The 27,984-nt window shown below is 40.4% G+C and overlaps 2 protein-coding genes across 2 annotated transcripts in view; one reads left to right on the forward strand and one right to left on the reverse strand.

Annotated features, from left to right (window-relative positions):
* Window positions 1-16,293, forward strand: part of LOC148734338 (uncharacterized) — a 26,753-nt gene extending 10,460 nt beyond the window's left edge. The window contains exons 4-24 of the mRNA XM_088751620.1: window positions 617-775; window positions 1,411-1,528; window positions 2,314-2,492; window positions 2,951-3,172; window positions 3,663-3,698; window positions 4,035-4,169; window positions 4,530-4,777; window positions 5,110-5,275; window positions 5,547-5,681; window positions 6,139-6,386; window positions 7,113-7,257; window positions 7,925-8,074; window positions 9,188-9,435; window positions 9,751-9,904; window positions 10,620-11,018; window positions 11,506-11,761; window positions 12,393-12,547; window positions 13,180-13,454; window positions 14,424-14,628; window positions 15,626-15,823; window positions 16,074-16,293. Of these exons, the coding sequence (XP_088607746.1) occupies window positions 617-775; window positions 1,411-1,528; window positions 2,314-2,492; window positions 2,951-3,172; window positions 3,663-3,698; window positions 4,035-4,169; window positions 4,530-4,777; window positions 5,110-5,275; window positions 5,547-5,681; window positions 6,139-6,386; window positions 7,113-7,257; window positions 7,925-8,074; window positions 9,188-9,435; window positions 9,751-9,904; window positions 10,620-11,018; window positions 11,506-11,761; window positions 12,393-12,547; window positions 13,180-13,454; window positions 14,424-14,628; window positions 15,626-15,823; window positions 16,074-16,213 (3,971 nt within the window). The 3' untranslated portion in view covers window positions 16,214-16,293. The remainder of the gene's footprint in view (window positions 1-616; window positions 776-1,410; window positions 1,529-2,313; window positions 2,493-2,950; window positions 3,173-3,662; window positions 3,699-4,034; window positions 4,170-4,529; window positions 4,778-5,109; window positions 5,276-5,546; window positions 5,682-6,138; window positions 6,387-7,112; window positions 7,258-7,924; window positions 8,075-9,187; window positions 9,436-9,750; window positions 9,905-10,619; window positions 11,019-11,505; window positions 11,762-12,392; window positions 12,548-13,179; window positions 13,455-14,423; window positions 14,629-15,625; window positions 15,824-16,073) is intronic.
* A 1,079-nt stretch (window positions 16,294-17,372) lies between these two features.
* On the reverse strand, window positions 17,373-27,982 carry LOC148734340 (origin recognition complex subunit 6-like). Its single transcript, XM_088751624.1, has 7 exons — window positions 27,252-27,982; window positions 26,719-27,030; window positions 20,806-20,969; window positions 20,118-20,198; window positions 19,587-19,705; window positions 18,130-18,198; window positions 17,373-17,578 (listed from the first exon to the last, which is right to left on the reverse strand). Exons 2-7 carry the CDS (start codon window positions 26,905-26,907, stop codon window positions 17,424-17,426), a joined length of 777 nt encoding a protein of 258 aa, XP_088607750.1. The 5' UTR covers window positions 26,908-27,030; window positions 27,252-27,982; the 3' UTR covers window positions 17,373-17,423.
* Between the last annotated feature and the right edge of the window lie 2 nt (window positions 27,983-27,984).

Genomic DNA, 27,984 nt, shown 5'->3' on the forward strand with positions numbered 1-27,984 from the left:
CCCCCTCCCCCCCTCCCATTTACCAAGCAGAGGAAAAGTGCACCAAGCGTTTTTCACACGAATTCATAGGACACAGGGGCAGAAAGTTAATGGAAAAGGAAGCAGGACTCTCTTGAGCCTAAAACTCCCGTAAAGCAACCTAGTGCGTGCACATACGCTGGAAAACAAACAATTACCTTTGCAACATTTGCTTTCGGAGACAATATCCCAAATTGATAATTTTTTTAGAAAAACGTAAGTATTTAGCAGCTATGCGAACAACCGCCTGAAAACTTGTCTTAGTATTTCCATTTCGTTTCATATCTTCATTAACCCTTTTGATCCTTGAGAATGACGAGGATCAACTTTCTCCCAACGGCATCACTCATGAATCAAACAGCAAGGATATGAGAATCCAGGAAATGATCACCGACTTAAGAAGCTGTTGATTGTTAGACAAATTCTCACTGTTGATACCATAGGAAATGTTAAGATAATAGCATGGAGAATGCGTATATCTATCATTGTTTGTGATTTACTCTCTTTCATTGAACAGGAAGCTTACCCATTAAATTCCCAGTTATTAACGATTCCATCAAACGTGTCAGTACAGAATACGTTTTTTTTCACTCTTTAGTTTTAGGATACACTGGTCCGGATATCCTGCTTGGAGATATCATCTCAGATGTGGAAACCCTAAGGTTTATAACTCAGGGTAATTCCCGCCATGCCATAAAAAACCCACATGGTTTATGGCCGAGCAACACTGTCCCCTATATCATAGACAGAAGCATCGGTGAGTATTCACAGAGCAATTACATTCTACTTCCAGTAATCGATGCAATACAAAAAGGTTGCACTGGTTGCGGTAATTCCTCGCTTTATTTAATATAAAAACACATTGTTATCGGCGTATCCAGGGAAAACTGAGTTTGGAGTAAAGAGGAGTTAACGTTTTTCTATTTCTTGTCTGACTCCACAATTCTTACAACGACAGGACTGTAAGTTGCTACTTAATATGAAGTATCTAAAATTGGATTGTCGTAAAATTTTTCTGTAGCGTCCACTCTTGGCTACTTGAAATAATAAACCTTTAATTAAGCATTGCTTCCTAACTTGCACAAACTTGTATTCATCTCATTCGAGACTCGTAGAAATGAGAGGATTCGAAGTTATTGTGCTTTGATTAACAACAAGCGAAACTCGTCCTTGAGAAAACGATTACAACACAACACTGTTAAAACCATGTGCTCGGTGGTAAAAGCGCCCGCAATGTCAGTACGCTGACCAAGCTATAGAAGGCTCATTTTTTCTGTCTCTTACATTTTCTTACCTAATAGAAGCTTAAGTTTGTAAAATATGTTTTTGTTTTCTAAAGACTTAATCGTTTCTGAAACATTTTACTTGTTTGTTTATATTTTTCAAACGCAGGACAGAAGGGCGTCAAAGCCATCAACGATGCCATCAAAGATTATCATAGGTTGACCTGCCTGAAGTTTGTCTCCAGGACCACTCAAAGAAATTACGTTAGGTTTACGGTCGGTGACGGGTAAGCAGGAAATTATGGCATAAAAAAGGCATGCACGTGCGCAGTGGTGGCATGTGTATTGCGTTTAAAAGAATAAGTATTTACTCTCTATGATAGCGATCAAAATCGACGACAGATTCAAATGGTTTAGAGAGGATAGATGTAAAGGAAAAAACACATAGTGTCACGGTTTGGTAATTTTTTCTTTTATGCGTGAAATATAAAGCACAACTTGATATGGTATTCCCGAGCAGTATCAGTTGCCGTAAAGTTTTAAACCAGGTGTTAGACACTTATCTGTGCGCTATTGTTATGTCTGCGTTGTTGCCAACTTGTGCTTCACAACAAACTATGAAAACCCGAGATGTAGTAATTAAGTCTCGCTTTAACTGAATCAATGTTTGTCATTCATTCTGTTTCCTTACTAAAGCATGGTCTTTGCCATATACAATTGAACTAATATTAAAACAAAGTATTTTACGTTGAAACAGACCATTTAATGTTTTCAACGTAAAAATATATTGTAACGATAACTGTTTAGCCTAAATCTCATTTACGACCGAACTTTCGTTTACAGAAATATGTTTTCGGTATAATCTGTCAATCATCGTAAGTTGTTGCAATTTATCTACTGCCTGAGGCGCCCGAAGTAGAATCCCGCTGCTAAGTATTAAGCTTTATCCTTTTTATGCGCATTTCCTGGGTTCCTTCGCAAAGAACGTCTGGTTACCTATGTTTCCCCCAATGAAAAACACCATATCAGAAAGTAGAAGGTTCACAAATTTATTGTTTCTTCTGACTGCCAGGTGCGCGTCATCTGTGGGTCGCACAGCACGTGGAGAGCAGAAAATACTCCTTCACCGTCTATGCTGGTACAAGGGCATTGTCATCCACGAAATAGCGCACGCGATTGGCTTTTTTCACGAACAATCACGGACAGACAGAGACAGTTATGTCAAGATTCTCTACGAGAACATTGAAAAAGGTGAGACAGAGGGCTTTTTGGTACTTTGTTAATAAGCGATCGCCTGTGAATCACCATTGAAAATGTAGCATAGAAGCTCTAATCAAGCTTCGCAAAGACACTTTACAGAGCCAATCTGAGGTCGGTAGGTTGGTTGAGAAGCAAGTTTTGAATCCTTCTTCCCAAGTTTGCCAACTGTTTATTCTTTCTTTCTTTTTTTTTTTACCAGGTCCGCTTTTTGTAGCCACTTTAAATTGAGTCCTACTTTAATTCATCCTTTACTTTCTCCTCGGCCACACACATACGTTTGAGCTCGTTAACTTTTTTTTTTTATCTGTTTCGTTTTTTCTGTTGCTGTTGTTTTTTTTTTCTTTTTGTATTTAGGGCTCGATCTTATAACTTAATATTTTTCAAAAACACTTAGGAGAGTTTAGAAATGTAAATACACAAAAACTGTGCACACGATTGTATTCCATCAGGAAAAGAAAACAATTTCGACAAATTCGATCAGGGCGTGATCCAGCATTTGGGAGAACCTTACGACTATAGCAGTATAATGCATTATGGGCCGTATGACTTTAGCCGCAATGAACGACCAACCATAATGGGACTGAAGAGTGGATCGAACCAAATGGGTCAGCGGAACGAACTCAGTGCTAATGACATTCGGCAGATCAATAAGTTGTACAAGTGTCCTACAAGTAAGTTTTGATCTTAAATACCTTAGAAAGTGCAAACACCAAGACAGTTACAATCTGCTTAGGCTCGTACACAGACCTACAATGATTACAGTCACAGGTAAATGGTAGGATCTAGGTACGAAGTACCATCTGCCTTCATTTGAATTACAAGAAGTCCATATCATGTGCGAGTAATTAATCGCAATGGCCAATCAGAGGAAAACACCTTGAAGAGCCTATGAGAATTAAAAAAACAACGACAACAACCAAATTGGCTAAAGCGCGGGAAAACGCGGGTAACCAATTCGTGATAGTAGACGTGATTGAATTTAGTTTTGCATCTGATTGATCGAAAAAGATGCGCGAGTTTTCCGGACCATCATAGACTGAAGTAAAGAAAGACGAAACCAATTCCGGATCACTTTCGACACTCAATCGAAAAATTACTCAGTAAAGGAAATTCTATCTGAAAAGGGTATCAAGCTGAACTTGATTAATTTTCCTCCTTTAGAGCCAGTTGCTCCGGGTCCAGATGAGAATTCTGTCGGTGAGTAATTTCGTACAATAAGAGAGTGAGAAGAGATGGAGTGGGGGAGGGAGGGGGGAGTGCCGATGAATGGCCACCCCAATTGACTCCGAGTCCACCAGATCACAAAAAATTCCTCCCTGGAAACCTATAGCTTCTCGTAAGGGAAATCGCGTCAAGTTTCGATAAAAGATTAGATTTTGGCTATCGACACAAGTCAATATCGTATGGAAACCGAAACTTGATTAATAGTGATAAGTATGATATCAGGGAATCAGGAAATGTCAAAGTAGCAGTTGTCTTCTTTCTAGGAATAAAGTGATATCCGTTAATTGATTTTAATTTTTTTTCCATAAGTGTATTGTAACTTTGACATTGGTTCGCTGTGCGACTTCACTCAGGAAAGGACTGGAGACGACTTTGACTGGACCGTTCATAAAGGTCCCACAAGGAGCAGTAGGACTGGGCCAAATACAGATATGTCTGTAATAGGTCAGCTCTTTGACTTGATTATTACCGTTGCATTATCGCATTTTGGAAGGTTTCCATTCGGCGGAGATTCGGCATGTCATAAGGGCAGTAAAATAGTGCTTTGAATCTCTCTTTCATGAATTCTGCGGCGTTCTCTGATCCCCATGGCAGGACCCATCTGATCAGAAGAAGCGAAGGTTGTCATGCAGAAGGTCATTCACGAACGACTTCAAGAAATCCTCTTTAAACAGCTACAGAGAGAAAAAAGTTCATGTCAGAAACCCCTATCTTCGGAGCGGCGTTATTTTTAGAACCCTGCTAATTTTTTTTATCCCCCTCCCCCCTTCATATTGGCCCTTGCTGACTAACGTTTTTCCACAGGTTATTATGTCTACATCGAGACATCCAGACCTCGCGTAGAGGGCAACAAAGCTGTTCTGCTGTCTCCTCAATTGACAGGATCTTTTTGTCTTCGTATGTATTTCCACATGCTGGGAACTGGCATTGGATCCCTGAGGGTTTACAAAACTTCAGCCTCGGGAAACACTCCAGTGTTTTCCGTCGACGGTAACAAAGGAGATCGGTGGTACTCGGCGGAGTACTCGTTGACAGGTCGCGAGCAGTTCCAGGTAACGACGAGTACGAGCACGAATTCGTTTTTTCCCGAGTTGTGTAACCCGGTTTATCAGGATCTTTTCTTCGTTGAAGGGTAATACCCCTCGAGCGCTTTTTTTCATCTGAAGTGTTGATTGTGGACAAATTTACTGCTGTTTCCAACGATCGGTCAGAACGGTTTTTACTGACTTTCAATTCTATGACGAACGAATAGCGACATAGAAAAGCGACGATAGAAAAAAAATTGACACCATTTTAAGTTAATGATAAAAGTATTGATCTCTTTTGAAATGGTTCTACTCAGCGATTTTCAGATTACTTATTACTACTTATGTGTACATTGCAGCTCGCATTTGAGGCAGTTCGTGGTAATAGTTTCCGAGGTGATATTGCCATGGATGAAATTAAACTAGTCCCTGGAAAATGCAAGGCATCACCGATTACACCTGCTCCACCTGTCATAAAACCTACTCCGGTCCAGCCTACACCTCAACCACCCACTCGTGGAGAAGGTAACAATGGGTATTTCATAACGTCACCGTGTGACTTACCCCCACTCTCCACACACACACATACACACACACACACACACACACACACACACACACAGACACTCACACACACACACGCACACACACACACAGACACATGCACATACACACACAGACACACACGCACAGACACAGACACACACACACACAGACACACACACACACACAGCGCACCCACCATCACCCCCTCCTCCTCCTTTGAGACTAAACTTTTTCTGTGAATGTTTTCTAGTGTATTGCAACTTTGATACAAGGACTTTGTGTCAGTTTACCCAGAGTAATGGTGACGAGTTTGACTGGGTTCTAAACAAAGGGGTTACCTCAAGCGGGCCGGAAACTGGACCGAAATCTGATGTTTCATCTTCAGGTTGGCAAATTGCTCTTGTACTGGAACATCTTCTTTTGCCTCTTTACGAAATGGAATATCAACAATCAATGCAACTATATTTTCAAGTTCTCGAAGCTTAAAGGATGTATGAATAACATTCAATTTCGAATGTTCTTAGAAATGTGTAAAAGGAAACAAAAGATGGTAAAAAGAAAAGTCGACACTCTTCGAATACAAAGCGTATTAAAGTGCAGGTATCCTGTTGATCTAACATTCTGGTTTTAGCTTTACCAAAATATGTTATTCGCTTTTAAAACACCGTTACTTACTAGCTGCTGTAACTCGTGTGAGACAAATTGGCTCTGACAGCCTGTACACGCCACCTAGTCATTACAACGCTCACTCATGCGCAGACGTTTAAATACAGGGTTACCTAAGATTTTGCTGACGCAGTGCTTCATACTGACTTGAGTTATGCGTTGCGTTTCTTCCTCAGGCTACTATATCTATGCCGAGGCTTCATTTCCGCGTCAAAATGGAGACCGTGCCCAGCTTTTTTCGCTGAGTTTGATTGGTGACTATTGCCTTCAATTTTATTACTACATGCACGGCTCTCAGATGGGAGCTTTACATGTTTTTGTGCTTGTGGGTACACTAAGAACCAACTTAGGTTCCATCACAGGCGACCGAGGACAAACATGGAATAAAGTCGAATTCAACATTAAGGGCGCGCAGGCCTACCAGGTAAACTTTTTGGGACTTTGCTAAATCTTTTCAAATGAGGCAAAGATCAAAGATTTAGCTAACTCGTAATTTTTAGACACAAAGTATTTGATCGATTTATTACATCTCAGGTTTTCGCTTGTAGATAACTGTTCCGTTTTAAGTGTGATTTATTGACATGGTACGTTATCATAGCAACCAACCAGCCTCATAAAAGCACCATGCCTGGTATCTCAAACTTGGTTTTACTAGGTTCAGAGCCACCTTTTAAAAACTGTTTAATATTACGATGGCTCTGTTGATAAGGACATGACACTTTTTAAATTTGGTTTGTGTCTGACATTTTGAACTAGGAAACATTTGCTCTATTCAATGTGATGCGTTTTAAGGTTTCATCTCGTTTGACCTTGGTGGGACATCGGGCTGCCTTTTATTCTACCAGAAAAAAAGTGAAGTATTTGTTCAACTGAGTGCTCAGAAGTGCAAAATATAACGCAAATGCAGAGTTTTTGAAGAGTCAAAAGCACAATTTAACGTGATAGAAATTATCAAGAAAGTGTCTAATCTTAATCAAAAGGTTTTGGAGAGCCAGAAACGCAGAAAAAACCTAATCTATTTCAACTTCTTTTCTTTTTACTTCGCACTAAATTTTGCATGTTTAAGGAAGAGTAAAATAGATAGTTAACTGAGCAGCTTTGGCCTTTTTTCTCATCTAATCAGTTTTCATTCTTTTTATAAATATTTCAGGTAGTTTTAGAAGCAAAGAGAGGCACTGGTTGGGCCGGAGACATTGCTCTAGACGAAATCAGATTAAAACCAGGAAACTGTAATCAATTCACAGTCGTTACTCAGCCCCCTACAACTATCAAAACTACTCCATCAGTGTTACCAGGTACGCGGTCTGCTATGATGGAAAGGTTTTGACATGCTCAGTATAGCAACTCTTAATCATGAAATATCTCCTTTTGATTCTCAAAATCGCAAACTATCTCATGGCTTGATTTCGATCTTTGATCCTCGCGTCAGTTCAGGGGAGGAGTGCGGGCTCATTTCCAAAACAGCGGTTAGTTGTCAAGCATGCTCAAGAAAACTTACGAAAATATTATATGGCCTTCACTTTGTGAGATCTCCGTGTCTTTCAACAGGAATAAAGTAATACATTTTGAATAGTTCAACGACACTTATTTCTAGAGAGGAGGCAAAAATGATCAAAATATTGTGAAAAAGGAGAGTTACTAAAGAGGGGCTGATAAATTTCTCGCCCTATTTTTTCTAGATTTTTATGGAAACAGCTGATCTCTCCACTTCTAAAGAGGAGACAAAAACGATAAAAGAATTCGTAAAAAGGAGGGTACTAAAGAGAGGCTGATAAACTCCTTGCCCTATTCTGCAGATTTTTATGAAAGTACTCGAAATTATTTGGCTTTTCTCTGAGGCAAAGCAAAATTTGTTCTTAAAAAAAAATTATTAGATGCGAGGATTGACCTCTCCATAAAGCCCGTCATGGAGTAGTTTTGTACTTTGAATTTATCGCATGAAATCCTCCATTTTTTTTCCAGCTGGCTCAGTGTCCTGCAACTTTGACAGCAGGTCGTTGTGTGGATTCGCTCAAGACAACCGTCCCAATGATGAATTCGACTGGACTCTGAATAAGGGTGTAACAGGCAGTAACCCCAGTACAGGACCAACAGCTGATTTCTCGGGAAATGGTAGGCTGGAAAAATCTTTCCCGTATATACTTTTAATAAAGGCTGATAGTTTCGAAAGAAACTGTTTGGAGCTGCGTCGGTTGGAGTAACGAAATAATTTGGATATATCAACAAAGTTGAAATGGTAAATTGGCCACCGTAACGATTACAGAAGCTGACGTTTCGAGCGTTAGCCCTTCGTCGGAGCGAATAATACTTTATTTCAATAAAATCGCAAAAAAAAAATATCTGAAAGAAAGGGAGACACCAAAGGTTAGCCCTATCGAGGGTGTTTCCAAAATAATCATCTAGTTAAACATCTATTTGAATATACAAAATAAAAGAACATTAAGTTGCGATTTAACTATATACAATACTTACTATTAAAACTATATACAAAATTATTTCAAAAGGTAATTCTTGACTTTGGTCTGAAATATTCGCAGAGGTTCTGCTTCAGCTACGTCTTTAGGTAAATCATTTTACAGGTTTACGATTCTGACAAAGGTTGAGTACATGTAACAATTTAATCTAGCTGATTTGACTTTCAATTTGTAACAATGATTAGAGCGGAGAGGACGAAAGGCACTAGCATAAGTAAACAAAGATGGATTTAGACCATTTAAACTATGAACTATCTTAAAACATTCCACCAGTGATAAATACTCTCTTCGCTTCTCTAGGGCAGGCCAACGTAGAATATCCAATCTTTCCTGATAAGACAGGTCTTTGCCATTTTCGCCAAGGGCATACCTGGATGCGCGTCTTTGGACTCTCTCCAGAGCACAAATATAGTATGGCTTTCAACTGATTATCTGTCCATGCCTTTGGCCACCTTAAGACGATGTTGATAATCGTAACTGACTAGCCACAGTTGCATGATGAAACATGAGAAAACGATTTTCCCCAAAATGCTTGAAATCTGTGCGAGATTTTTGGAACAACTATTTATCCCTCTACCCCCAACTCCATTCACCATATGATTGCTTTATCCAATGAGAGATGACCCCATCCTGGGAGGGATATGTATGTTTACAATCGTTTTCAGTGCCCAATATCTGTTTCAAATCCTGCAATCTACAAAATTCCAACCAACACTCGCTGATGAGCTTCAATTGCCTCCTTCTCTAACAGGTTACTACCTTTATGCTGAAGCTTCCCGTCCTCGGAGACCTGGCCATCGGGCCCGCCTTCTCTCTCCAGTTGTTACTGGCAGGACCTGCGTGGCGTTCCAATTCAACATGCATGGAAAAGATATGGGGACTTTAAAGGTCTACGGCAAGGTCGGATCCATGGATCAGGTTTTGTGGGAAGACAGCTCTGACAGGGGAGATACATGGAATGCTATGCAGATCAACGTCGAAATATCAGCTCAATTTCAGGTATGCAACCTACTGGGGCAAATAAAAGTCGCAGAATAATTATAGAGAATCATGGGTTTTTGGCTCAAATATACTCACTTCGTACGAAGAGGACATGAGGGAAACTTATACAATTAGCACCAAGGGAGCGAAGTATTAGTAGACGAGGTTTGTGTGACCCTCCAGCAAAAATGCTCAAACTGGAAATTCATACATATTTTTATGGCGCACTACCTCGAAGTTGTACTTTTTCCCTTGAATATTACTTTCCTGATCATAAATGGTTCATTGTGTTCACCACTTTTCGTACTGCTCTGACTGGTTTATCTCACGCAGGTTGTATTTGAAGCTACTCGTGGTAGGGGATACAGAAGTGATATAGCTCTAGATGAGATCTCGATCTATCCTGGTCCGTGTATTGCAGCAGCTCAGCCTTTAACCCCCACTACATCCACATTACATACGACATCAAAGGTCATACCTTTAAAAGGTCAGTGTTAGTGTAACCTTACCTCGTACCTAGATCTTACCGTGCTTAACCGTGGAAGGTCTGGGTACGAGAACCTTTGACGTAAAAATAAAGTACATCACGTCCTTGCTACGTAGACCCAAGTGTTCCATCAAAGTGTATTTTTTTATCGCTTCCGGTAGCAGTCGGAAGTGAGAAAGAAATGATTTTTAATACTGAATACAATAGTATCGGACTCACTGCCCCCCTCCCCTCTCAAAATTTGAACTGAAAAATGAAAATCACAAGGAAATAAATTCCTCAACTTCATACCGTTTTAGTCGTTTAATATTTCCGCGTGGATATCATGATATATCATTCACCGCGATGAAAAGAAGGATTAACTTACACAAGTCTTACAACAGCGTGCTATTAGAATTTAGAAGCATCCCTTTTTGGCAAGCTCTTGATAATTAGGGTCTGCTATTCTAGTAGTTTTAACACTTATTCACACTAGAAGCATGTGTTTGGCTCCAGTAAATCGAATACAGCTAATGCAGTTGTAATGTAGAAAATCAAAAGATCCTTAATTCAAAAGCATTTTTATGCGTTAAAAAAAAAAAACTCCGACAAAGAATAAAAAAACTGAATCAATTTGGGCATATTTGTTTTAAAATCAAAGTAAAAACATCCTCGAATACGAATTAACTTTATTTGTCTTATAATATTCGATCGTATATCTTAAAATGTTTTACAGAGTCAAGATGCTCCTCTGGGTGGACTAAATTTGGTAGATCGTGCTACAAATCGTTTAATGCCAAAATGTTATGGCACGCTGCAAAAGCTCGCTGTCAACGAGATGGTGCATCTCTCGTCGCCATCAACGACGCTAATGAACTTAACTTCGTCAAAAGCTTAACTAAGCGAATTTACGGAGACTACGCAGTTTGGATCGGGCTTCGCCGAGACTCTCAAGGGGCATTCTCGCGTTGGGAGAATGGAGAACCACTTACTTACACCAAATGGTCCACGAAGGAGCCTGACAATTTTTTTGGAGACGAGAATTGCGTCAAGATGTTTAAATACAGTGGTGGATGGATGGACGCAAGCTGTACTGGGGCTCCTGGGTGGGGCCATCCTTTCATGTGCGAGATTGGTAAGATTTAATTGCCGCGGTTAACTCTTCAAGGTGTTAACTCAGATTTAGTGGAAATCAAGGGCGTCCATTTAAAAATAGAATCCTACTTAGCATCAGATATGTCCGACCAGATTAGCCGGATTACAATTTTGCTCACCACTTGATTAAATTGCCAATGAAAATTTAGGGAAAAATCTATCGAGTCGCTTAAAAAAAATTAAACCAATCACTTGCTAGGAAACGAATAGTGATCTTCACCAATCAATGCTCTAGATAGACTCAGGCAAAGTTTTGAAGCCTGTTCTCACGAACTCCTCTATTTGGGAAAGACTCTTCACCTCTCAGAATAGGAACTACCGCAGAGAAATCTGCAAGCATACGTGGTAACTGTACGCTGTTGTTTATATACTGACATAATGAATCCTGTTATTTCACCAATTCGCGTGCAGTGAAAAGTCTTTCAGCCCTTAAATTGGCTTACAAACATCTAACTTCACACCCGTAGAGTTGGAGAAAAGTAAACCCCAGTGTCCACCCGGATGGGATGAGCTAAGCACCGCCTGCTATAAAGTTTATAGTAACATTCGAAGAATGTCTTCTTGGGCTGACGCAAGTAAAGTGTGTCAAGCATCAAGTGCCAGCCTCGTGAGCATCACGTCACTAGACGAGCAAAAGGAAGTACATTCGCTAATGCGGCGTTATTCTGAGGGCATGTATGGCTACTGGATTGGATTAAAACGATCTTTCTCAAGCACGTTCTCGTAAGTAATTTAAAGTTTTGAGCGTTCTCCATACGCAGAATCCATATGGGAAGAAATTTAGCGTTGTTGATTTCTAAAGCTCATCAGTTTAAGCTTTTAATGCTTACCCTAAATTTTCAACACTGCAAATTCAGAAAAACTAAAGGTATCCCAGCAACCATTAGAACAGAGGTTCCATTACCATTAGCCAATGAGAACTCAAAGTAAAACACGTAAACTGCCTGGAGCGCGGGAAAACAAAAATGACCACGTCGCGTTTTTTCTTACTTTGCATCTAATTGGTCGAGAGGATGGCGCGAGTTTTCTGAACCAATCACAGAGCAAAAATAAAACAAAAGCAATCCCAGATTACTTTCGACACTCGATTAAAAGTTTCTCTAGATCTTGTCAGGTCCTTTTAATACGCTCTTCAGTAAGATACTTTACTGTAACAGTGCCTCTCTCCAACCTAAAGTAAAAATGGGTGCCGACGAAATATCAGGGAAACCTCCGGGGGAGTAGCAATACCCCTAGTCATTTCATGCTCCTGGGGCCAGTATAAGCTCGGGCTGGATGGACCACTTGCCTCCAGTGTAGACTTAAATTTCTTTTTAAGCAATCCTCATTACAACAATATCTTATCTTTTGAAAGATGGGAGGATAACAGTCCCTTAACCTACACCAAATGGGCAAGACACGAGCCTAATAACTGGAGCAGGAATGAGGACTGCGTTTACATGAGTACCCAGGATGGAGCCTGGTTCGATTATCGCTGCTCACGTTACCTACCATTCATTTGCAAACAGTGTAAGCGCGATTTTATTATGTCATAAGACTGTTTTCTTCTTTAATAATGTTAAAGGTGTAGGACTACATCTTCCAAACTTGCATCCAGTTGCTACGTTGTGAATTTCTTAGCGTCTATTTTCCCTCACCTCTTGGCACCACTTCCGTCGCGCTCGGCTCACCACGCGTCATACACGCTTTTCAAATCGATGAACAGCGACCGGGTACGAATAGAAATTTATCTTTGATAAGGATCAGGATGTGCTGCGCAAGAAACAAACAACCAATCCAGAGCGAAACCGAGACCCAAATTGCAACTTGTAAGGGTTTACTAATTTGAAGTCCGTCAAACGATTTCTTTTGAGTTATATTTGATAAAAAAAAAGCCCGTTTGTGGGCACATATATAGTTTTTGTATGCCACATCGATTGGGTTACGGTTACCATTTAAAAGCAGGTTGAAAACACACGGACTAGTTACGTAGATTTGTATGTCTCAAAAATCAGATCTGGGCTACCAGAAATAGCTAACAAAAGCACACCCAAAATCGCAGGTAAACAGCGCAGTAAACCAAAAGAGACTTCAAGCAATGCTTCCCCTGTTGTTTCAGTAACATTTATTCTTCATACGGATGCTTTTATTTCATAATACAGCCTTAGCACGTGATCGCCCGACAGATCCCATTTCTCCTCCTTCACTCACTTGTGGGGTGAAAATGAACGAGACTTCTGCATCCTCTGGATTTGCTCCCGGTGTTATCGTAGGGGGAAAGGTTGCAATCCCGGGGGCGTGGCCCTGGCAAGTTGCCATCCTGTGTAAAAATTGCACTGCCCTAACTTGTGGAGGGACCTTGGTTTCTGCGTATCACGTGATTACTGCCGCACACTGCATTCCCTCCGACACCGACCCATTCGTCAAAGACTACAAGGTGGGTATGGAAGAAATATGTTTCTCATCTGCTACAATCGGCGAGTGCGGGAGAAAATTAAAAAATCTAATTCCCCCTGAGTTTGCGAGCTCAGACATGTCCAACTTCTACTGAATGAGTCACGAATACCACGGACTCTCTGTTTATTAGCTCTTGAATACGATACTGCTGGGATAAGAATGGTCGTAAAGGGTCTGGGATACCGCTTGGATAAGAAATGTCGTAAAGGGTCTGGGATACCGCTTGGATAAGAAATGTCGTAAAGGGTCTGGGATACCGGTTGGATAAGAAATATCGTAAAGGGTCTGGGATACCGCTTGGATAAGAAATGTCGTAAAGGGTCTGGGAATAGTTGCTATTAAGCCCGGTCGGAATGAGAACAGACTTAAGATGTATTTAAATCACGCGGGAAAAAAGAAAGATGTCGATTCACAGAGAAGATTGTGTGATAGATGTTCATCCTAGCTGAGAAAGGTTCGTTTCTTTTTTCCTTGCCAAACGAGTGCTTTTCCTCCACAAAACTTTTGAGAGACATTTTGTCCTAACTTCAGTTAGTACAAATAGTTTTAAACACACTTTTAATCGCAAGATAGAGGTGTAAATTTAAAATTTTTTACATTGTCTTCAGTCTACTTTGATATTTTTTCCTTGCCATACTTTAAAACGTTAAAAGTTTAGCGCCAAAGAATAACTAGCACCTAATTTCTCTCAGCAATATCACCCCTGACCCAAAAATTAAGGCCATGAAAATAAAGGAAATGATAATTAATTAAAGAAACTCTTGCTTGCTAAACAATTTCTCCTTGTCACTACTAAAGGAAGTGTATAGAGAAGGAATACTGATGTTAGGGTACAACTTAATCGATAAGTTATTTTCATCTTGCGAACAAGTCGACTATTCTAGTTACTGTATTCTTATTACGGTCATTATCGTTACCGTTATTAGAATCATCATTGCTTTGAACACAGGTTCGCCTTGGTGAACATGATATCCGAACGGACGAAGGTGACGAACAAGAAATTGACATAGCCGCCGTTTATAGACACGCTTCCTACGGTGTAGCGGCTCCTCACGATAGCGACATTGCTGTCATTAAGCTGGCCTCTCCCGCCAGTTTCCATAGCCACGTAGGACCAGCATGTCTACAAAGCAATAACACTGATTTTCCCCCAGGTAACTAAGAAGTTAGTGATTATTCATACAATTTCTCCTGTCCTCTAGTCAAAAACTTATCTTGCAGGGCAGGTTAAGACAATCATGCACCTTAACTGGATTAACTCCAATACAGAAACAACGTTCTACTGAAATTTATCGAATGACCGCTGCCGCGAAACAGGAGAGATCGAGTCCTGACATTGAATGAGTGAATATCAACCGTGTGAAGATGTGATCATTTTTACCAAAGCTGGAAATTTCATTTGAATTTAAAAAAAAGAAAAACACTAGAAAAGGTTGTCGGTGTTTCTTTAAGCAAAACCGCTCTGGATTGAATCGCACAATCTGCTAATTTCACGACATTTCGGATATATACGTGCCAAAACCTTTGGTAAAATATGTAAAGATTCACTTCAAGATGAAGGATTCTGGGGCCTATCCCTCGGTTTAAGGCCGACAAGCGTGTTCCATCCTTCACGGTGAAAAATGAGATGAAAGATCAGAGCAAGAGATCATCTTTTGATCAGAGTGAATGTCTTAACATCTTCCGCTTCAACAGAACTATGCTTCAGAGACCATAAAATCTTTATCTTTACAGCTCAAAGGTGTCTTAGTAATTGTGACAGTAATCTTGTTTTGAGATTCCAAAGAGTAACCTAACCTTCAAGAAGTGATCTTCAAAGGTGCTTAACCTTCGACTTTGGATGCTGTTGAGATTGACGCCATTCAGGCAAGAGAGGCATGAGCGGCCAGGTTGCTAGGGTGTTTTTCAAAATGGCGGCGCCCATAGTCGAATTCTGAGCATTTTTAAAGACAGTCATCACAACGGTTAGGTTACTCTTTGGTGTTTCAAAATGCGTTAGGTAGTAAATATTTTATGTATACCCACGAAAGACGGAATAAAAGTTGCGTGGCTACTGGAGCACACTACTCTCTCTCTCTCAGTCTCTCTATTTGAAATTGCACGAATAGTTGTTACTCGGCGAAAATCTCCCTTTGTCCCGTCTTTCTCCAGATACAGAATGCGTCATCACCGGTTGGGGCCGCACCCGTCGACGAGGAAGCACATCTTTTGTTCTTAGAGAGGCGAGAGTTCCCTTAGTCGGAGACGAAGACTGTAAGAAAAACTACAGACCAGAGCTCATAACTTCCAACATGATCTGTGCGGGATATTTAGGGGGAGGAATCGACGCCTGTCGTGGAGACAGTGGAGGTAAAATGCAATTCTTCTTTCTTAATTCAAGCTTGATAGTTTATGTGTTTCATCTAGCTCCCGTATAAGTGCATTATGTTCAAGATACATGAAAAAACTGTTTCAAGGCCAAAATAACGGAATAGCGGAAGGTGTTTGATAATTTGGGACTTACAATATACTTGACTTTTTTCTAAACATCATCTAAGACTGATTCATTTCACCAGTCATTTTATTAATCTTTTGATATCTTTTTAACTCATGATTCCAGGCCCTCTCATCTGCGAGAAAGACGGCCGCTGGCATCTCGTGGGCGCAACCAGCTGGGGATGGGGTTGTGGTGGTCAGTATTACGGAGTGTACGCTAACATCGCTGAGCTGTATGAATGGATCAAGGGAAACATGAAATGAGGAGCAGATTGAGAGAGAAATTGATCTTGAATGCAGTTGAAATGTACACGGAAAGAAAGCCAAATAAACCATAAAGCTTCTATCCCTATTGTGCTGGAATTTTACTTTGCGGGATCAAAGTCTTGCAAACGACATTATCACCAGAATCAGCAGAATCAGATTATGTCGTTTTGTTGTTTTAGTTTTTTTTTGGAGGGGGGGGGGGATTGCGCCCTGGGTTTAAGTTTAATTTCGTCAAGTGCCGGTGGCTACAAAGGGGGCAAGATTTATCGAGTCTGTTAACGATCGCAGACAAAACTCAGATTCTGTTCGTACAGACTTTCAGCATTTAATCTATACTGCGATTTGAAGTCAGGCATAGCAAGCCTGGCCGCGGTGGGTCTTTTTAGAGGAATGCACAAACCGCCTACTCCTTGACGAGCCAGTGAAGCACCTCTAACAGAGAACCAAAAAACCAACTCACGAATTGACCCAAGACACTTATTTCATTCTAACCACTTATAGGATCATCCCTTTATTTGCTTAATCCAACCACACTCAAGAGATTTTGGGATTTTTTTCTTTGGTCGCGAGGACACGAGCTTAGTTTGTGAAGAAATCTTACTGGCTGAATATGTAAGCCTCTTCTTTACATAGAACTCTTCTTTTCCTTTTCTTAAAGTCATTACAGTGGTAGATCTAGGGGAGGGGCCCATCCCCGTCCCCCCTTATTTTGGGTAAAAAAGTAAAAAATCGCCAAAGGAAGAAGAACCGGCAGGTGTACACACGCATAAATACCGCTGATATCTGTCAGTGGCAGTTAGAGTGAAACGCTTATGACAACTCTTTATGCTCAAAAGGCAAGAATAAGGTAACCTTTTGTTCGCCAAAGAATGCGTGAAAGTAACTCTAGGTAACCTTTTTCTCACTCATACCTGAAAAGTTTATCATCTCAGCATGTTTGTGGACTGAAAACTGCGATCACACCCCAATTCTGGCCGACCGATCGATTTCTCGCGCACAACCAGCGGAAAAGTTCAAGCTGAAAAAGCCAGTCGTTTGAAAATTGTACAGCAGAGAATTTACTCAAAACCAGGAAAGACACTTTGATGCGAACGATTGTGCTTCGGCCGAAGTCTTCGTTTGATGAAGAGGGAACAAAGAAAACGATATAACGATATTATACTTTATACATTCTATTAAGACACCATGGTCAGAAAAATACACAACACTATGAGTTATCCTTGTCTGTACTTTTCTTGTCTTGGGACTGTATGGCTTTGGTTGCAGATTCCAGTATTCTTCTTTTCCACTCTTCATACTCTCTGTCATCAGAGTCTGTACCTTCATCGTCCTCCTTTGATTTTTTGGATGAGCGAGATTTATCTACAAAAGAGAACGTCCCATATGAACCAGGATCATGTTTACTGTAGGTCGACACTCGAGCCATTGAGATTTCTTCACAAACTAAGCTCATGTCCTCCTCAAAACCAATTTTTAAATCACCAGTTATTATATATAAGCTATTACCTAATTTCCTAAATTTCTGATAAATGTTTCTAGGTTAGATTAATGAAATACTATGCATACTATATGCGTTTCAACCATTTGTACATATCTTTTTGCCCTGTGTTTATTATTCTGCTGTTTTTTTTTTAGTGTGTGCAGTGTGTACGGTGTGTGCGGTGTGTGTGGTTTGTGTGTCTGTGTGTGTGTGTGTGTGTGCGTGTGTGTGTGTGTGTGTGTGTGAGTGTGTGTGTGTGTGTGTGTGTGTGTTGTGTGGTGTGGTGTGGTGTTGGGGGGGGGAGGAGTGGTGGAAGAAGAGGAGACAATCCAATCAGAAAATTGAAGCTTTATTAGGGCATAAATGATAATTCCGGATGTATAGATATTACACATTTCACTATTTAGAGCATGACCACTAAGATTACACCAACCTTCCACTATTTCATTGACTCTCTGTAGAAGTCCATAGCCTCTTTTGGAAGTCTTCCTCTTACTTTCAGCTTGATCAAAAGTAATATTTATGAGAGAAAATGTTAGAAATGTTGGTATAATTTTATTCCCTTTTCAATTCACTCACAGGGTCACATGTTGTATACTGCTATTTTTTACCAAGTTCCTTATGTGATTCCATACCTGTTTTGCGATTTTTGCTTACAAATCTTAAAACAGTTTGTTAATTAATTCAATACTTTCTTAATTAAGGAAGTGGCTTATAATCTCCACAGGACAACATCCACACGGTCTTGGAAGGAACCAGAAGGATATTTTCATGCTTTTTCTGACAAGATGCCAGAATTCTATATATTAAATATAGATCTCTAATGATTTTTTTTTTTTTTTTTATTCTTGGTTTAAAAAATCTGATAGAGAAATCAATTACACTTCTCTCCTAGATTACGACTAACATCTAATTTCTCCTCACGATGTCACCACCGAAGCAAACATTAAGGTCAGGAGAATAAAGGAAATGATCACCATCTATAGAAGCTCTTGATTGTTAAACAAATTCTCCTTGTCAGCAGCTCAGGAAATGTGTAGAGTACAGTATGGAGAATATGCTCACTGTTGTTAGGGTGAAACAAATGATTGTCAAATGAAGAGAGTTGAAAAATGTATTTGCAAAAAAGGGTTAGACAAAGAAAAGAGTCAATCTTCTTGGATGAATGCTTTATTCAACAAAAGTTAACACTTTCACAACTAAGATCTTTTTGGTAATCCTTCCTACTGTGTGACACACAATTCTAATGATGTTGTTTGGAGAATTTAGTATTGGATCAACTAATGATGTCCTGATTGATATTTCTCTTTATTTCTCACATCTCAGTTTCTGGGAAACACTGTATTGATATTGTAAGGAAAAATTCCATCTTCCATTGGTCACTCATGGGAGTTAAAAGTGTTACCTTAACTTATAACCCACCCATTAATTTTGGCGCGATTTTACTGGTTACTTTATGTCACGTGGTGCAAAATCACAGGACAGTTATCACACAATAACCCCCATCCGCATTGATATTTGTCCTCCGATTTTTTCCGTGAAAAAGAAACATAGTCAACACAAGAGTTTCAACTTTTCCATTCTCCTATTTACAAGGAAGGAAACCAAGCTCTTTTTTTTTTTTGCTTGCTTGCGTCAATTACATGCATTCGCCATGAGATCATCACTGGCTCTTTTACTGTGTTTTTACGTGCAGTTTAATTGCGATGTGAAAATTAATGGAAGGGTTATAAAATAAATAAACCCCGTTCTGGCTTGATTTAGAACAGCATATACAAGCAAAATTTGGTCTTCTCTCATACAATTATGTCGCTTAACTGACACTTGATTAAACTGTGCCACCCAAATTCATTATAACCATGGATGTAAACTATTCATAGCAAGTCTCACCAGCTTCTAGCATATCTGGTATCTTCTCCATCTTCTTGAACAAACTGTCAAATGTTGACCTTTTGCAGGTTCCCAGAACACTCAATAACTTTGTCTTGTCTATCTTGATTTTCTTATACCTAAAAAAAAATTACCAAGTAAGATTCAATAGAGTCAGAGTTTGAATTACATATTTTTACCACAATTGGCAGTAATATCACTATCTGAATGGTCAATTTGCCACTGTCAATAAGAATACAGACAAGGCTGCATGCTCAAAGCGACATGTCACACAACAAGTCACAGAATGAAGGAATAATAGTAATTGAGGTCAATATAGTGGTAAAAACAAATCAACAATGGTTTAGCACAGTCTACGCTCTTATCGACAAAGATATTTGTCATCACAGTTAGGGGTCAAAATTTGTTGCAGACTCACTTGGCAGCACCTCATGTGCACAGACCATGCTAAATCACTGTTGATTTGTCAATTAGATGGCAAGAAAAAACAACAACAACAACAACTGACTGAATCAGTTTTGAGACAATTACCTGCAAGCTGTATAAAGTGCAGCTGCTTTAAATATTGGGTGACTCACATCTTCAACTTCTTGTACAAACTCCTGCTTATAACTACGAGAAAGTATTAAGACAACGTACCGATGTGTATAAGAGTGCTAGGATTGGTTACTGTAAGTTCAATTCCACTCTGGCTAATATTAAAACAAAAATTAAAAGTACAGTATTACAGAGGCTTGGGAGGTAATGGAACTCAAAGGTGGCAAAGAAATATTACAAAATGAACTGAGCTGACAATAAACCACACAAGATATTAGAATGGAAAGAAACATGAAAACAATTGACACTTAAGTAAGGAAATTCAATGAGAGTGTAACCCATAATGATCAATAATCACCACAAGTGGCTTTTAAAACTGCCAAGGTGCGTCACCCGCTTAACTGGTTTAAATTTGTAATATTGACCAGGGGTACAATGGGGGACAAATGACACCAAACACATTGGTATTTAACCCTTTTGGTTCCAAAGAGTGATAATCATCTGATTTCTTCCTATAATATCACTCAAACATTAAGGTCATGAGAATAACAAAAATGATTGAAGATTTAAGAAACTCTGAATTGTAAGACAAATTCTCCTTGTAGATACCATACAAAATGTAAAGAAAACAGTATAGAGAACATGAATACTGATGAAAGGGTGTAAAGAGCAAAGTATGCACCTTTGGTGGATTTGCTGTGCCAGGTCTGAAGCCTCCATGCAACCAAATTGTACAGCAAGATCTTTGATAGTAAACTCCTTTTGTTTTCCCAACAGACACTCAATTGCTTTAAAAGTATGGATGTAACCTTTCTTGGTCATTCCAGAAAGCTGAATTGCAACATTCTATGATAAAAAATCAAGAGGGTGAGAGACTTGTACTCAACTGATGCTGATAATTTGTGAAGATTTTCACGTTATGTATACTAAGAGCTCTAGTTGATACAATGTACCTCTTAATAAACCAGTTCAATGTCCATATTGTAAGTTACTCAGAGAATAATATGTGAGCAAAAGGCGTAGGCCATAAATCAGACCAAAATAAAACAGGCTCTGTAACATACAGTATGAACTGTAAAAAGGAAGTTACTAAGATATGGATTATCTATCTTGGTTCAAATAGAGGGGGAAGATATCAATTCAAACAAACCTTTGAATCCGGTGGGCTGTACAGCCTTTTTATCGCATAAAACAAAGAGATTCCATGTTGCCGTGGGTCTGTGCAGGAATATATCACAGAAGACGTCAAAATGTGGTAAGAACATCTCAGTGGCACACTCAGATGCACATCAAGTACCACCGTGACATCATCTGTGATCTATTATTGAACAGATGCACTGCAGTATCCAAACAATTTTCCAAAGAGTTGATTTATACATCAGTAGATGGCTGGCTGACAGCTGATTTGATATAAAATCAACACTCTCTTGTAAGCAGACACCCTTAGGAATTTGAAAAACATGTCTTTTGGTAGAGCAGTCTAACTACAGGAATTGTTCTCATTAGCAGACACCAGAGAAAAATAGGGGGAATGTCCACTTACTAGAGAGTGTCATGTTAGACTCTTATTTACCAGTATGTCAAACGAATGGACAGCTAGCTTTCCTGCAGACAAATGGAGACTTGGCAATGCCAATCCCCACTGTTCCATTGCTGTCAGAGCATATTTTTATTGATTTGCAAATTCAAGACAAATTTTATTTCCAAACACCTTATTTGACCAGTTTTAAGTTCTATGTTGCAGGATTAGCCTTCTTGTATATCAACAAACATTAGTGGAAGAAACTGTCCAAAAAGTTGAGTGAAACAATTAGGAGATAAACTAGTACGTATAAATTCACCTTTACATATTCAAACTGAAAGAGGTTGTTTCATTCTACCAAAATCACACGATTTCTAGGTAACGAACAGTCTTTATTTTATAAACTACGTGCGCTCTCACGTAGATATTTTTATCTAAAACCTTATGCGATTAGATAACATCGACCGCTGTCTCATGTGTCACCTGAGGTGCACGTGATCTCCGAGTGAGCTCTCGTTACATCCTTTCTTTCATAAGAAACAAAACGAAAACAACGGAACAATCAAAACAAACATGAGAAACAAAAAATCAAAACTAATATCCAAAAGAATCAACTAGTCAAGTCCGGTAATGTCGTTGTCTCTCATGACACTGACTCAGGCTAACGAACAAAGTCATTCAGATAAGACGGGGGCTTCGTTATTCGACCACTGCGAGTCTGGTTGCCTTTGGAAGCTTGCGATGCTAGATCAGTCGCAGGCTGCTTGATCGCTGGCTCCTGTGGCTTCGCTACTTCTGAGCTGGAGTGACCACTGGCGTTAGTTTCTTGTTCAATGTGTTTAGGTGGCGAGGGAAGTTCTGTCTGCTGGGGCATCTGGGTTGTTGGCGTGTGAGACTCTGTAGTTGCTTTCAGATGCCTTCTATTTCGTCTAAGGGCAGAGCCATCTTCTGTGAGGACTTTGTAGGATCGCACGTTCACTTGTTCCTGAACAGTGGCTTTCTTCCAGGGTGCCTTGGGGTTACTTGTGGGCTGAATGCGTACTGAATCTCCCGTTTTCAGTGGTGGTAAATCTCGAGCGTTTCTATTGTAGTAAAATGCCTGCTTGGTTCTTGTCTTCCATTTTTCTTCTTGGACACTTTCGGAGAGTTTGGGTTTAAGGAGCTTCTCGCTTGCTGGGAGTAGGGTCCTTGTTCGACGACTCATTAGTCGTTGTGCTGGGCTGCTTTTCATGCCTTCTGAGGGTGTGTTTCGGTGGTCGAGGATCGCGAGCCAAGGATCTGTTCCATCTTTGTTAGCCTTCTTAATAAGCCTTTTCACAGTCTTGACTGCGCTTTCCGCCATACCATTGGACTGCGAATGTCCGGGACTTGAGGTTAAATGATTGAATTCCCAATCTCGAGCAAATCTCCTGAATTCGTCCGAATCAAACTGTGGGCCATTGTCGGAAAACACAGTGTTCGGGATGCCATGCCTTGCAAAGTGTTGCTTCAATTTGTAGATAACCGCTTTAGATGTTGTACTGGACTCCAACCTATCGACTTCCCAGTAGTTGCTGTAGTAATCTACGGTCACGAGGTAATGTCGGTTGTTTGTCTCAAACAGATCAACACCAACCTTGGACCATGGCCGGTCAGGTACCTCATGTGGGTGGAGTGTTTCCTTCTGCTGGGAGATCTCAAAGGTTCGACAAGTTTCACACTGTCTGACAAAGTTCTTCACCGCTGTGTTCATTCCTGGCCAGAAAACGCTTTCTCTCGCGCGTCTCAAGCATCCTTCCACGCCAATATGTGATCGGTGGATTCTGGATAGAACTTCTGGTCTGAGGGATTTTGGAACTACACATCTGTCTCCTTTGAAGATAATTCCATCTTGCGCTGATAGCTCGTCACGAACGTTGAAGTATGGGGTGACGTCACAAGGGAGATCAATCTTGGTCTCAGGCCACCCTTCTCGAATGACTTTCTCAAGTGCTTGCATCGTGCTGTCTCGCAGACTTTCTTTACGGATATCGTCTAGCCTAGCTTTGCGGAGTGGCAGAAACTCGACCATATGTATTTCTTCAACTTCTTTGTCGATGGTTAGCACTTCATCGCGCGATGTGGTGTTGGGAAGGGGTGCTCTAGAGAGTGTATCTGCCAGATACATGTGCTGGCCAGGCTTGAAACCAATTTCGAGGTTATACTTCTGCAGGCGAAGTAGCATTCGTTGTAGACGCTTGGGGGCTGCTACGAGGGGTTTGCGGTAAATAACTTCAAGTGGTTTATGGTCGCTCTCAACAATCACTTTGCGACCATAAGTGTATTGGTTGAACTTCTCGGCTCCAAACACTATGGCTAGCAGTTCTTTCTCTATTTGCGCATAGTTGCGTTCTGTATCCGTCAGGGATCGCGATGCGTATGCCACTGGCTGACCATTTTGTAAGAACGTAGCTCCAAGTCCAGTGTCCGAGGCGTCGCATTGAAATACAGTCGCTTTGGCGGGATCAAAGTATCGGAGGACAGGTGCTTGGGAAGCTGCTTCTTTGATCTTCTTAAAGGCGCTCTCATGGACGTCGCTCCAATGCCATTCTGCATCCTTGCGCGTTAGCTGTCGAAGAGGTTCGCAAATGTCTGCCAGCTTCTTTAAGAATCTTGTCAGGTAGTTCGCTAGACCAACAAGCCGCTGTACACCTTTCACATCTGTTGGTCGACTCATGTCTTTGATGGCGTCAATTTTGGATGGGTCTGGTTTTAGACCATCTCTTGTTAACACATGACCAACGTAGGGGATTTCTGTCATCCTCAACTTGAACTTCTCCTTGTTCAGTTTCACTTCCTTTTCGCGGCACCTTTCAAGTAGAGTTAGCAGTTTTTTGTCGTGATCTTTCACTGCTTCTTGCACAGTGTCACCTTCACCCGAGATGAGGATGTCGTCTGCAACTGTGCGCACACCGGGAAGGCCTTCGATGGCTTGATCCAAACGATGTTGGAAATATTCCGGTGCGGGCGATATGCCGAAGGGCATCTTCAGCCACCGGTACCGACCAAATGGAGTGCCAAACGTTGTTAGATAGCTTGAATCTTCATCTAACTCGACATGCCAAAACCCGTTTTTAACGTCGCACACACTGAAGACTTTGGCTTTTGACAAATCCGGCAGGAGATCATCGATGACCGGAAGAGGGTAGTGGCTGCGTTTCAAAGCTTTATTTAGTGGCTGAGGGTCAATACACACGCGAAGCTTGCCGTTGGGCTTCTTAACAAGTACCAAGCTTGAGACCCAATCTGTTGGAGTGTCAACTGCTTTGATAACTCCAAGCTCTTCGAGACGAGTGAGCTCTTGCTTTAACTTGGGTTTCATTGCCACTGGAATCCTCCTAACAGGCTGTTTCACTGGTTTAATGGTTTTGTCCAACTCTAAGTGAAGTTTCTTCTCAAATTTTCCTTCTCCAGTGAAAACGTCATGGAAATCTGCTGTTATTTGTTGCATCGTTAGGCCCATTACTTCTGTCTTTTCTTGTACCAATGAGATATTCTCGTAACGCACTTTGATTAATTTCATTTTCTGCACCGTTTTGGAACCCAACAGTGGCGTGCAGTCGTTATTGACAACAACAAACTCTGTTTCGCATTCTTCATCAACCTTGGGATTTACCAGATTAACACGACATTTACCAATGGTTTCCATTTTCGATCCGTTAAACATGCTGAGGACTTGTTTCGAATGCGCGATCCGGCACTTGTTCGGTAAATCGTTTTTGCTTATCACATTACAGGTGGCGCCACTGTCGACTTGAAAACGAACGGGATGACCTTTGATCTCCATTGTTGCGAAGATTTTCGATTTGATGGGTTGACTACTGACACTTTTGACACTTTGTTCTTCCAGATTTCCGGATGAAATCGTGAAGCAGTACTCTTCATCGCTCGAATCCTGCGAGGTTTTGGCGTCTCGCACTCGGTGAATCCGTTCTTTTCTTCGTTGTCGCCCACCAAGTTTCTGTTTACATAGCTTGGCGAAGTGATTTGTTTTGCCGCATTTCGCACATTCTTTTCCGAACGCTGGGCATTTATCTCTTGATCTCTCGTGTTTTCTGCCGCAGTATTTGCAATTAACTAACTTAGGACTGGCGTCTTTGCCGTCTTTTTTCTCTTTGTGGTTGAGTGCGTTGACTTCTTCTTTTCCACTCATGACTTTCATTTGCGATGCAGTTGTTTCGGCTGATCGACATACATCGATACACTTCTGAAGATTTAATTTCGGCTCTTGTAGTAATTTCTTCCTAGTTCTCGTGTCACAAATTCCACAGACGATCCTATCACGAATTAATTCGTCGGTGAGTGGACCAAAAATGCACGTTTTCGCGAGAGTTTTGAGCGCTGTGAGATACGTGTCAAATGATTCGCCGCTTTCTTGTTTTCTATTATTGAAGCAGTATCGCTCGTAAATGACATTTGTTTGGCCAATGCAATGCCTCTCCATCAACTCCAAGACTGTATTCATTACGTTCTTGTCTTCTTCATTTTCGAACGGAAGACCATTGTAGACTTCGAGGGCTTCGGTTCCAATGCAGGTAATAAAAGTAGCTACACGGTATTTATCTTCTTGCTGGTTGAGACGTGAGGCGATTTCGAACGAATCCCACACTTGCTTCCACTTCTTCCAATTTTCTGAAATATTTCCTGCCAAATTCAATCGCGACGGAATTGGTAAATTGCTTTGTATTCCATAACATGGTGTCGGCGCTTGAACACTCGCTGAACCTTGAGGTGGTGTAGTTGTCATCGTGTCGAAGAGGCTACACTCCTGGTACCATGTTTCGTTCTACCAAAATCACACGATTTCTAGGTAACGAACAGTCTTTATTTTATAAACTACGTGCGCTCTCACGTAGATATTTTTATCTAAAACCTTATGCGATTAGATAACATCGACCGCTGTCTCATGTGTCACCTGAGGTGCACGTGATCTCCGAGTGAGCTCTCGTTACAGAGGTGAAAACAAAATGAGTTGCACCCAGTTGCTAGCGACGGACATGCGTTTTTAGTTGCAGATTAATAGATTGAAGCATGTTATATCTACCGGTACCTTACCCTATTCGTTGGAATTTGTGAATTGTTCGCTGCGATCTCCAGACAAATCACAGATTTAGAAACACTTGTTAAATTCAAAGAGCAACCACGAACATTCATCAATCGCTCCAGCTCGGCAGCTTTCTTCAAGACATCTAATTTTGTTATTCCAAGTCTCTTTGAAACAGATCGAAGCGTTTCATTCTCCATTTTGTCTCCCTGATGGAAATTTTCGCGGCAAAAGTGGCACACTAGTGCTACGTCTATCCTTGAGTGAAAAACGCTAGTACTAAGTTTCCTCTCCGCAACCAAGGGATATTTAATTTTTTTTCACTGTTTTAAAAAAAAAAATTAAAAATTTAAGTGTTTTTGATTTGGGTATACCTTTAAGCAGGTTACGCTTAATCGAGTAAGTTAAATAAATACCATAATTCTTGATTAATGTTGACGTAAAAGAAATACTCTCGTATCAATAATCACCAACAAGTCAGATACAAGATCAGAGCCACCTTGAATCACAGAGTTAGTGCTGAGCGTTTAAAAGTAGCTCTTACCTCATTCCAAGGTGTCTTGTTTGACTCAACAGTGCATTTAAACATATCTGATGAGACAATTAGCATTCAAAACTGAACTAGGGAAGCCTGGAAGAGTAGATAGGCTGTCGCTAAACCCTTGAGCCCCATACGTGATTGGAATCAGGTAGCTTTTCCACACAATTTCACTACAATATCTTTTAGGCAAGTGATGAGAATAGACTTCTTTTCAGCAAAAAGCTGTTGACGAGATATAATTCCTAATTCTCTGTACTAATCGTGACACTGAAATATGTGACAGTTAGAAAGGAGAATTACGAATCAGATCTTCGGAAGAAGAAATAAGAATTTTTAGTCACCATTGGTAAGGATAAAGAAGAGTTATACCGTTCACTTAGTAAGGTGTGTTTGTGAAGGAGATTATCAAGACAATTTCACCGATGATTTCCCAGTTTTCACTTTTATTTTACAAAACCATCAGTTTCAAGGGGGTACTAGCTAGCCCAGAACTGATTTGGTTACAGTAAAATTAGTGACAAATTATATCGAACTTAAAGTCAAAGAAATTCACTCTGTTTTTTTCACAGAACAAATAAATCTTTATTTACTTTATTGGTTACCCTGAATAACAATGCGATGCTTCTTGTGTTAAGTTGTAGGACTAAAATGATGTGTTATACAGCAATGAATGGAATACAAACTTGACTGAAACTGGCTGAGAAAATAAGCACTTAAACTGGCGCTGTATAAACAA

This window comes from Stylophora pistillata, chromosome 3, assembly GCF_964205215.1.
Source record: "Stylophora pistillata chromosome 3, jaStyPist1.2, whole genome shotgun sequence".
NCBI lineage: Eukaryota > Metazoa > Cnidaria > Anthozoa > Scleractinia > Pocilloporidae > Stylophora > Stylophora pistillata.